General features: G+C 51.0%; 1 protein-coding gene across 1 annotated transcript; it reads right to left on the bottom strand.

The window, feature by feature from the left end:
* Positions 1 to 5,305: 5,305 nt before the first annotated feature.
* SPINK4 (serine peptidase inhibitor Kazal type 4) lies at positions 5,306 to 7,888 on the bottom strand. Its single transcript, XM_056513869.1, has 4 exons — positions 7,653 to 7,888; positions 6,637 to 6,671; positions 6,240 to 6,352; positions 5,306 to 5,476 (listed from the first exon to the last, which is right to left on the bottom strand). Exons 1-4 carry the CDS (start codon positions 7,711 to 7,713, stop codon positions 5,422 to 5,424), a joined length of 264 nt encoding a protein of 87 aa, XP_056369844.1. The 5' UTR covers positions 7,714 to 7,888; the 3' UTR covers positions 5,306 to 5,421.
* Between the last annotated feature and the right edge of the window lie 3,169 nt (positions 7,889 to 11,057).

The following is an 11,057-nucleotide window of genomic DNA, read 5'->3' as shown; positions in this document are numbered from 1 at the left end:
ATTTTTAGTGTACATCCTGTTCTCTCAGCAGGATCTCTCTCTAGGTCTCTGGAAACTCCAGAGCTTGAAACTTCACTTATGTAGATTTCTTAGGATGTAACCTTGCAGGTCCATGGTCATCTCTGCTGCCATTCCTCTTATCCCCTGAGTTACCACTCTGCCCTAGGCCTCCTGCCCTGTGTCCACTGCAGATTACATGGTACCTCCAGAGAGGTGGGGTAGGTCTAACAGCCCCAAAAAAAGCAACAGGGTGGTGGCAGCACAGCAGATATGGGAAGGCTCTGATATGGGAGGGTGGGCCAGGAGCATGGATGGCATAAAGAGATGTGGGGCTACCGAGTCATTCACAGAATAGTTTCTTGTAGCTCAGTCACAAATGAAGACAAGGTGCCCCAAGCCGGTGAGTGTGTCCATGTTCCAGCACCATGAGATACTGCAGAATTCTAGACACACCCTGGTCATGCAGACATCTGAAAACTGTACCCTGGCAGAATATTTCACTGTGCAAAGGCATTGCTTTTGGAGGGGCAAACATATCAGGCCTTGAACACTGTTTCTGTTTTTGTGTCCCTCATTACAAAAAACACATTATCACAGAACCACATAGTATGCTGAGCTGCAAAGGACACAGCAGGATCATTGAGTACAACTTCTGTTCCTGCACAGGGCACCACATAATCACACTATGTGCCTGAGAGCATTGTCCAAATGCTTCTTGAACTCTGACACACTTGGTACTGTGACCACTTCCCTGGGGAGCCTGTTCCAGTGCCCAAACATCCTCTGGGTGAAGAACCTTCTCCTGATATCCAGCCTAAACCTCCTCTGACTCAGCTTCAGGCCATTTCCTCATACTGTCACCACAGTGCAGAGATCAGTGCCTGCCATACAGCTTCACCTCAAGGCCCTTCACCCCCTTTGTGACCCCTTTTTGGATGCTCTCCAACAACTCAATGTCTTTATTCCATTGTGGCACCCAGTCCTGCCCCCAGCACTGGAGGTGAGGCTGCCCCAGCTCAGAGCAGAGCAGGACAATCCCCTCCCTTGCCCGGCTGTGATGCTGTGCCTGATGCACCCCAGGAGTATTTGATCCTCCTGGCTGCCAGGGCACTGACGGCTCATGTTCATGTTGCCACAGACCAGGTCCTTTTCCATGGAGCTGCTCTCTAGCCTCTCATTCCCCAGTCTATACTCACATCCAAGGCTGCCCTGTCCTAGGTGGAGAAACTGAAGTACTTGGAGCATGTTCAAAGAAGAGCAAAGAAGCTGGCAAAGAGTCTAGAAAACAATTCCTGTTAGGAGTCACTGAGGGAACTGAGGGTGTTAAGCTTGAATAAAAGGAACCTGAGGGGGCACCTTATTGTTGTCTACAGCTTCCTGATAGTAGACTGCAGACTGGTAGGGGTCCATCTCTTCTCCCAAGTAACAAGCAATAGCACAAGAGGAAATTATCTCAAATTGCTCTGGGGTAGGTTTAGGTTGGATGCCAGGCTGCCCAGGGCACTGTTCCTGGAGGTATTTAAAAGATGTGTAGACATGGTGCTTAGGCACATGTTGTCCTGCAGGACATGGCAGCTAATGGTTGGATTTCGTGGTCTTAAGGGACTTTTCCAACCTGAACAATTCTTCAGCTCTATATCCTGGGCTGCTTGCAGGTGGTATGAAGTGTGGAGAAAGGGTGGAAATCCCTGGGTGTTTCAGTGCTCCTCTGGAACTGGCGCGTGCTCAGGCTGTGGCTAACTCAGCTTCTCACACCGACCATCTCAGCCACCCCAAAGCCTGGTGAGGGCTGATAAGTGACTCTTGACTCAGCAAAACATTGCCATAAGACACTGCAGAGCCACTACTGTGAATGTTTCACCGTTTCTTCCATCTTTGACCTCGAAGGGAGCATTTGTAAAAGAAGGAGTCCCTGTGCCCCCAGGTTCTTCAGAGGTGTTTAATGGAATAGATGGACTTCAAAACCTTACAGAGCTTGCACTTGGCATCTCTCAGGAAGGAAAGACACTTGTCCCTTGAGTCTAAATTATTTTAAATGCCAAGGAAGCAATTTCAGTATCCCACAGAAAATTTTGGAAATTATTAGCTATGTGGAAATTGCAGGCTCCACCACCTACTTTCAAGCAGTCTATGCTCTGAGGAGGAGGGACTGAGATGTGGCCAAAGCTGCACCCCCTTTGCCACAGAGAAATTTATGCAAGTAGGTTAAATTTTCTGGCCAGTCCTGGCTACAGGAACTGTTGCAGCTGGACATTTTACAGTGTGCCAGGTGCTGCTTCCCTCCCCTTTCTCTCCACATTCCCACTGATGTGTCCAGTTTCCTAGGTGAGGCCCTGGAAGACATCAACCAAGTGTTCAGCAACCTGAGCATCTCCAGTGTCACAGACTCCTCAAATGTCATTGGAGCTACTCAGCAGGGAACATCACCAGCCTTGGGTACATCTCACTGTGTCCCCACACAGCTCTCAACACACAAATATCCTAGGAAAGTTTGTCCAAGGGACAAACACTCCTAGGGCTGGATCCTGCCATTGGTGGGACTGCTTTCACTATAGACACATCAGGCTATGGATCTATGTGTAAGTCAAAGGTCTTTGTGAGCCTCAAGGGTATCTGCTCCCCCTATCTGGCAAGGCTAGAGCAAAGCACTATCCAGAGACCTGCTTATCCCTCCCTGCAGTCATGGATGCAGCCCTGGTCAACGTGGGCAGCTGGGGGAGCTGTGCTGCTGCCACTTTTACAGGGTGTTCAGGGCACTTCTTCCAGTCTTGTCTCACAGGACAATAACAGAGAAGCAACTTGCAGGCTTGCCCTTCACTCCCTGACTTGAGGAAATCTTGCCTGGCAGCAACACACTGCTGTGGGAGCAAGACTACTCATTACTCTGTGTGACAAACTATGGTGCCTGTGAAAGCAGGCAATCCCTTTCTTTCCCTGCCTTGACTGAAGCATGAAAAGATGAGAAACAGACAAATAAATTGAACAGGAAAAATGTATGCAAAAGTGCAAATTCATATGCATACTCTCTGGCACAGATGAGGGCATTGCAGGCATCTTGCTGTCCACCAGCTGCATCCTGAGTCTCACCTGACCTTGCCTGACACAGACCTGTTGGGCTTCAGAGCCAGGCTCTCTGCACCAGGCTGGTCTTGCACAGGCCCTGAGGTCTGTGGTAGTGCTCAATCACTGCCTTCACCATTCCCTTGGTCTGCCACTTGCTTCTGAGCCACGGGAAATAAACAGCCAAATCCGCAAGTCCCTGGGCAGATGAGTATCTCTGAATTTGCTGTGTGTACAGTCAACACCGACCCTGTCCTGTGGCTGCCCATGCTCTGACCTTGCAGGTCTGGCCTATTAGTCTGTGCCTCAGCCCTGCAGTTTCTGAATAAACACTCCACTTTGTGCTGGAGGCATGTGGTTTCCCTCTTCAGAAGAGCTTCTGGATGGCCTGTGTTGTTTTTTCCTAGCCTCTGCACATAAACAGTGGTGGCTCTCAGGGCATGCACAGCACACACATGCTCTTGGGCTGCAGCACTCTGCTGGTGCAGCCCCAGCCATGGTGTGGGGCTGAGATGCTGCTGACACTTGCCCACCCCAGGGGAGAATGAGCCCTAGCTATGCCAAGCTGGACATAACCTTCCTCTCAGCCCTGGCAGGAAACTGGGATAGAGCTGCCCGAATAAATCCTGCCTGTGGCTGAGCTGGCAGCGGCAGGAACAGAAAACCTCAGGACAGAAGTGAGCAATACATTTGTGTCATTCACTGTAGGTGTGTTTTGGGGTTCACAGCCCTACCAAAGCCTTTCCCTGTGGTGCAGGGGAGACAACAAGGTCTGTGGAGAAGAACTGGCTACACAGAGAGTAGCACACAGCCAGAACACCTCTTCCATGCTATTTGGGGACTGGAAGGGGACAAGGAAAGAAAACCAGGGGAAATCAAAGCTCTGAACAACCCTGAGCAACTAGTCAGGCTAGGATTTTTCAGCCTGGGAGAGAACTTTCTAAAGAGAATAAAGCTTTCGATAACAGCAGCTGCCTCTGGGACAGAAAATAATGGATACAATCCATCTGAGTGAGCACAGCTGTTTTATGCTCCTCAATACTATTTCCAGCTGCAGCATTAAGTCTGTCAGCAGTGGTTTTGCTGTGCATTGTGGTGCTATGGGTGTCCCACCTGGTGGCTCCAGCAAGGTGCAGAACTGGGTGAGAGGGTGGATTTCAGCTGACCAAGGACAACAGTCAGAGTACACACTGGCACACCTCCCAGACTCCGAGGATGGTCACTCACTTTGGGAGCTCACTTGACCACATGGTGGACCCTGGACTCCTACCCAGACTCCTGCAAATGAGAGCTGTATGGGATACTGGCATAGTAGCAAGTCAGAGCAGCATGACCTCCTGTGGGTGAGCACAGACCTACCCTTGGAAGGTTTAATTTCACCCTGAAGCACTCTTCAAAGCTGATCAGAAATCTGCTAGTAATTCCGTAGGAATACAAGATGTGGTGTGGGGCTGAAATGAGCTAAGGAGGCAAGTCCTGTGCTAGCCCTCTGATCTCTGCCACTGTGAGCAAAGAGGGCCCCTTGCCTGCCCAAGGTGTGTGGCCTTGCTGCAGGTATTTTGTGAAAGGTGAGTTGTGTCCATGTGCTCAAAGTGGGAGATGAAAGAGCAGAGGAAGCCCCAAAGGCTGCTGATGTAGACTGACACTATTACCTTGGCAGGACTGAGCCCTGCCACAATCTCAAAGATGGCCCTGACACAAGGAGCAACCTAGACCTGAAAGTTCTTCTGTTTGGTGTTTTTCTCTAGTGCTAGAGCAGACATCTGAGATCCCTGGTGCTCACCATCTCCGCTCAGGGTCTTTCCATGCTCCCATGTGCTATCTGAGCTGATTGCCCTATGAAAGGGCCTTAGACACAAAGCAGAATAACATCTAATATGCGAAGTGCAGATGTTACTATTTTCAATTTACATCAGCTCTGGAACCTGTGGAGAAGTTTACAAGGGAGCCAGGGAGTCATCTTCTCCCATGCCAGAGAACCCTTATTTTCCCTTCACTAAATTGCCTCCTACAGACAAAAAACTGTGCTTGTTCAGCATCTTCTTCATCAGGACTGTGCATTTCTTGCTATCCTCCACAGCCTTTCCTGTGGGAGTGTGGGTGAGATAATACCCTATGCAGGGCACCCCAGTTTGTTATGTGGATCTGAAATTACTGTTTTGACTATGGACTTTTAGTAGCCCTTGGTGGGAGCTGGCTTATGCTGTTTTCTTCCAGCCATGCATAAAGAAAGTGCTGTTGAAACAAGATTGTGCATGTCATTTTATTATTCACCATAGCTAGCTTAAGTGTGCAATTGGCACAGAGCACACAGGATCAATTAATCACCTGGTTTTAGGCTCAGGAAAGCTATCAGAAAGCTCAGGTATCTTGACACTCCCCATCTTTCAAAATCCGTATGTCTTGCCTGGTTTTCCTAGAGTAATATAGGAAAAAAGGGTAAGAGATTAAAAAAACCAAACCAAAACAAAATAAAACAAACAAAAAAAACCCCAAACAAAACCAAAAAAACAAACATTCTGTGAGTCATACTTTGGCTGCATTCCATCAAATGGGATGGGGCTGACTATGACAAAACTGACCTGCTCATTTCCCTGTCTAAAGAGCTGAGGTGACTGGAACATCCTGGCTCATGGATGTGCCCTCCCAGGGCCTGGTGCACTGGTGGTGCATCTGCAGCCCAGCCTGCTCACACAGGGCTGTCCCTAGCATGAGGTTATGGTGGCCATTGGCTCTAGCTGAGCCCCAGCCAGCACCCCCCAAGAATGGAGGCCCCCCCCCCCACATCTCTGGGTGCACCACCAACTTGACCTGGTGCCTGTGTCAAATGTTCACCCTCCTGGGGCTGCTGTTTGTGGCTGCTGCCCCAGCTTGTACTGCCTGCACTAAGTTGCTCCATCCCATCTGCAGCTGTAGGCTACTGCTGGATACCCCAGGCATGCCCTTCCTCAGCTGGCTGGGCACAGCTCCTCTGCACTTCCCTGCAGCTTTGCTTGCCACGCTGGTGATCCTCCCCCTCCCGCAGCCCAGCACACTGTTTGTGCTATTTGCCGTGCAGGTGCAGCCTGACGTGGCTCTTCCCAGGCTCTGGGCAGCCTGAATGGCTGCACCTCACAAGCACCCAGTTTCAGACAGCCAAAATTAGACCCGAGAGGTGCCTGCCAAGGGCATGAGCTTACATTTTTTCCACACAGAGCTGGCATTCATTGGCATAGGTATTCCCGTCGGTCCCACAGATGGGCAAGTACAGGAGGGGACAGGCCTGCACCTCAGCCAGGTCTTCACACACTGGCTGGAAAGGAGAAACCACAGTGCACATTTCAGTGCCAGCAGCAGCCATTTCTTCCCCCCAGAGCACTCAGGCAGGAGCAAGTGTCACTGGTTCCCTCTGTCCCAGAGCAGTGTGTGCCACAGAGGAGCAGGGGCTGCTGAATCCCTCAGTGGGGCTTGTGACCTGGGCTTTGGTGTGGCTTTGGTTGCCATGAGGCTGGGATAACTGCTGGGAACAGTCTTTCTCCCAGGCACACCAGGCATCCCCATCTCAAGCCATGAATAAAGAAAACCAGAAGCTCTTACCCTTCTCAGACCACTGCCTTCATTCAGCTCTGCCCCTGAAAGAGAGAGATCCACGAGCGTGGCACTCCTGTGCCTGATGGCAGAAACACGAGATATGACAGAGGACCACATCCAAACCAAAGGGAAGGCAGTGTTGTGTACAGCCCATTCAGGACTGAATCAGCTCTGTGGGTTTCATGGGAGGGGATCAGTTTGCTGCTGTGTGCCACTCCCTGCCAGCAGCACAGTACACAGCTTCCATCCACAGCTGAGCTGGCTGGGACAAAGGTGTGGATGGCTGTTCCCACCCTCTAAATCCTCTCCCAACAGTGCTCTCTCCCAGTTCCTGGGTCAGAATCTCCATGGAGCATCCAACACATCTTGGGAAACGGGAAACCACGCGATGCAGCGTGCAGCATGGGGTATCCCCAGAGAGATGAGGCTTGGTGATATTGCACAGCTGGACAGCTGCCCCCTCTGGCATTAGAGGGGTTCCTTTTCCTCGGGCAAGCAGAGCAGTAGCAACAGCTCACAGCCCACGTGTGCAGTGCACATATGTCCTGGGAGCATGAAGGCTCACACAGGACCACCACTACCTGCAGGCAGGTTAGCAATGGCTTCCCAGTGCCCACAGACAGGCGCTTCCCACCTAAACATGCTGAGCACATACTGCTCTTGCAAACGCTTGCCAGTTTTCATGGAGGCAGCAAATGCAGCAGCTGCCACTGCAGTGTTCATGCTGTCCTCCCAGGCCTGGTTCCTGTTCACATTGTGGACTCTCCTCTCTTCCAGACCACTCCCAAGCACAATACATTTGTGTTTTGCCACAAACTGCTAATAATAAAGGCATGATGTGTTGGCTCCAGTCCTTCTTTCTCACCATGCTGCACTTTTTGTTTGTCCTAACCTCACCTCCTCTCCAAACCAGAATTGCTGTGTCTTTCTGCCCCATCGTGCGTTTCCCTCCATCCCATTACCCATCTGTCATTCCCAACCCACCACCCACAAAGCAGCCTCCAGCAGCAGAGCAGATTTACCTCTGGCAGCAGCAAGAGTCCCCACTGCTGCCAGCAGCAGCAGCAGCTGTCTCCCAGGCATGGTCAGTTCAGGCAGACCTGCTTGTGCCCCTCGCTCTGCTGTGGCTGCCTTTATAGGGGAAGGCACTGCCTTATCTCAGGAACACTGGGAAAAGCAGTGCTCTGTTCCTGCTAGGAGCAGCTGGGCTGTACACCCTAAGGGATCACTTAGGCACTCTTACATGTTAAGATAATCTTTCTCCTGAAGCTTCCCACTTGACAGCTTCAGGTGGCAGCACGGGAAGCTGCTTTACAATCCCCCTGCACTGTAGCCAGGTGTCGTGGTTTGACACTGGCCCAACGCCAAGGAAATCACTCACTCACCCTCCCCTGCTACAGCCAGGCAGAGGGGAGAAAAATTAAATGAAGGCTTCATTAGGTGAAATAAGGACTGGCAGAAAACACACCAAGGGCAAAATAGGCTCGGCTTAAAAGCACAAAGTGAATTTATTACTAACAAAATCAGAGGAGGCTAATGAGAAGTAAAATAAGCCCTTAAAAACACCTCTCTTTTCCCCATAACTCTTCCCTCCTTCCCACTGACTGTGCAGGCAGACATGCCATGGGGTTTTGATCAGTTCATCACTCGAGATCTTCTGCTGCACAGGGAGAGAACCCCATAGAGGTTCTCTATGAACTTCTCCAGCCTGGCTCCAAATCTCAAGAGGAGCAGTCCTCCCAAAGCTGCTGCACTGTGAATCCCCTCCATGGGCACACAGTCCTCCCAAACTGCTGCAGCATGGATCACTCTTCCATGGGGTGCAGCCTCCAAGGACAGGCTGCTCCAGCCTGGGAGCAGGGCCCCTCTCTCCACAGGTCTCCCACAGGGTCACAGCCTCCTCCAGGCACCCACCTGCTCCAGCATGGGGCTCCTTCATGGGCTGTGGGTGGATCTCTGCATCCCCTTGGATCCCCATGGGCTGTGGGTGGATCTCCACCTCCTGTGGATCCCCATGGGCTGTGGGTGGATCTCTGCATCCCCATGGATCCCCATGGGCTGTGGGTGGATCTCTGCATCCCCATGGATCCCCATGGGCTGTGGGTGGATTCCTGCATTCCCTGTAGGTCCCCATGGGCTGCAGGGGCAGCTGCTTCACCATGGTCTGTCTGTACCTTGGGCTGCAGGGGAATCTCAGCTCCAGTGCCTGGAGCAGCTCTTGTCCTTCCTTCTCCACTGACCTTGGTGTCTGCAGAGTTGTTCTTCTCACATGTTCTCACCTCATTCTCTTCTCAGACTGGAATTAACACTGTGTGCCTCACTTTGGTTTGGTTTTCTTATCAAACCTGTCATCACAGAGACATTACCAACCTCTATAATTGGCCCAGCCTTGCCCAGCAATGTGTCCATCCTCAGAGTCACCAGGGATTGGCTCTGCTGGACATGGTGGAAACTTCCAGCAGCTTCTCACAGAAGCCACGTCTGTGGTCCCCTTGATACCAAATACCAGGCCGTGCAAAACCAACATATCAGGACTGGGCAATGCTGCTCTTGTCTGCTCACCCCAGCCAGCTGCTTCTCCCCCAAACCATCCCTTCAGCTTTGCAGCTGCTGTTCTCCATACGTGGCAGGTATCTCCACCTGAGCTGTGAGACTAGACATAGAAAATGGCTAATTTGGGTGGTGGCACTGTGGCATCATACCATGAGCATTATCCCATGAGAGCCCAAACACAACAGGAGGCCTGTCACCATGCTGCAGCAAGCCCACACAGTCACTGGGTGGGATGGGCCAGGCTGGGAGTGCAGAGGGTCTGGAGGGTGCAGAATTCAGCTGCCTGGGGGCAGGGAGCTGCAGGTGCAGTCACTGCCTATGCTCAGAGGAGCCAGAGGCAGTTTAATACCTTACTGCAATCACCACCTTGGCTGCAGCTGAGATTGACAGAGCAAAATTACTTTTATCATAAGATTCAGTGTGTTGGAAGGGGGCTGTGTGCATGGATACCCAGACTAAATACACAGAGGTGGCACACAGAGCAGGGAGGAGACAGAGAGGCTGGAGATGATCCTCAGGGGCAAGAAACAGTGCCTTTTCAACAAGCATCATGACCCCAGAATATCCCAGCTGCTTCACCTGCCAGACTGGATGCTTTACATCAGGATGAGCAATCTTATCTGCTCTTTCTCAGAAGCTTTATATTCTACATCTGTCCCCACTTTCCTTTGGTGAAAAAAAATCAGCTGGTGAAAGGTGAAGAATGGAAAAGAGGACTACTGGTCACAAAGTCAGTGAAAGACCAACGTTGACTAAAAATTCCTTCGGGTCAGTCTTGCTGAAATGAGGTCTGTGCCAGAAGGGACAGAGAGTTACCTTCCCCATGGGAGCAGATGGGATGTGTCATGTGTGCAAGGGGTGAGCAGGACTAGGTGCCCTACAGAAACCACCAGCAGGCTGGGAGGGCTCTAGATGCACAAGCACACATATTTGCACTTGCTGAGGATCTGACTACGACTGTGCTTAGGATTCTTTTTCCCCAGAGGAAGAAAACACTGGCCCTGTCTGTCTGAGACAAAAGAGGACATCTTGAGCATCCCTTGTGGCTAGAGAGGTTGAGCCTGACAGAGGCTGCTTGCATCCTTCTACTGGAGGTCTATTCATGCAGCTCAGCAGGGCTGTTACCAGGTTTTGGGAAGTGGAAACGTAACCAGCTCAGGGTTCCCCTTGCAGAATCATTCCTCCACTCTGCCAAGGCAGCTGCACACATGTTTTATATTCCCTCTTCACTGAGTTTACACAGTTCAATAACCTTTGGCTTTCATTATTATTCCACTTTGGAAATCCCTCAACTAAAGTAAATATTTAACTGCATTAGCAGTTGTTCCCAAGGCACATGGGGTCCTGTTAGTCTTGTTTAGTCTAGTACAAGGGAGGCCAAGGGGGATCTGATAGTAGCCTACAACTGCTGGAAGGGAAGTTGATGGAGCCAATCTCTCTTCGGTGGTGCCAGATGACAGAATAAAAAGCAATTGTCACAAACTGCAGCCTTGAGATGATCAGGTCAGGAGTCAGGAAAGAAGCCTTACCCCAAGGGGTGAACAACCAGCAGAGAGGTGGGACATCTCCATCTCAGTGGGACGTGTACCTGACCAAGCCTCTCTGTGCACAAAGTTTGTTGGGTGCTTGCCACCAGCATGTTGGGTCCATGGGACAAGCAGATGTGAGTCTCCAGCACACACAGATGTATGTCCTTAGATTCACATCTGGCAAATCTGGTCCTCGCCAACACTCAACATGAACAACACAGAGCCCCCTCCTGCAAACTGCTCACACAACAACACAAAGTAAAGGACTTCAAAGTCCTCTTCAGAGTTTTCAGTACCAAGAAAAACATCCAAATGCTGATTGTAATGCCTCTGGTGCCACTTCTG

Source organism: Oenanthe melanoleuca, chromosome Z, assembly GCF_029582105.1.
Source record: "Oenanthe melanoleuca isolate GR-GAL-2019-014 chromosome Z, OMel1.0, whole genome shotgun sequence".
Lineage (NCBI taxonomy): Eukaryota > Metazoa > Chordata > Aves > Passeriformes > Muscicapidae > Oenanthe > Oenanthe melanoleuca.
This window is presented reverse-complemented; position numbering and strand designations above follow the sequence as displayed.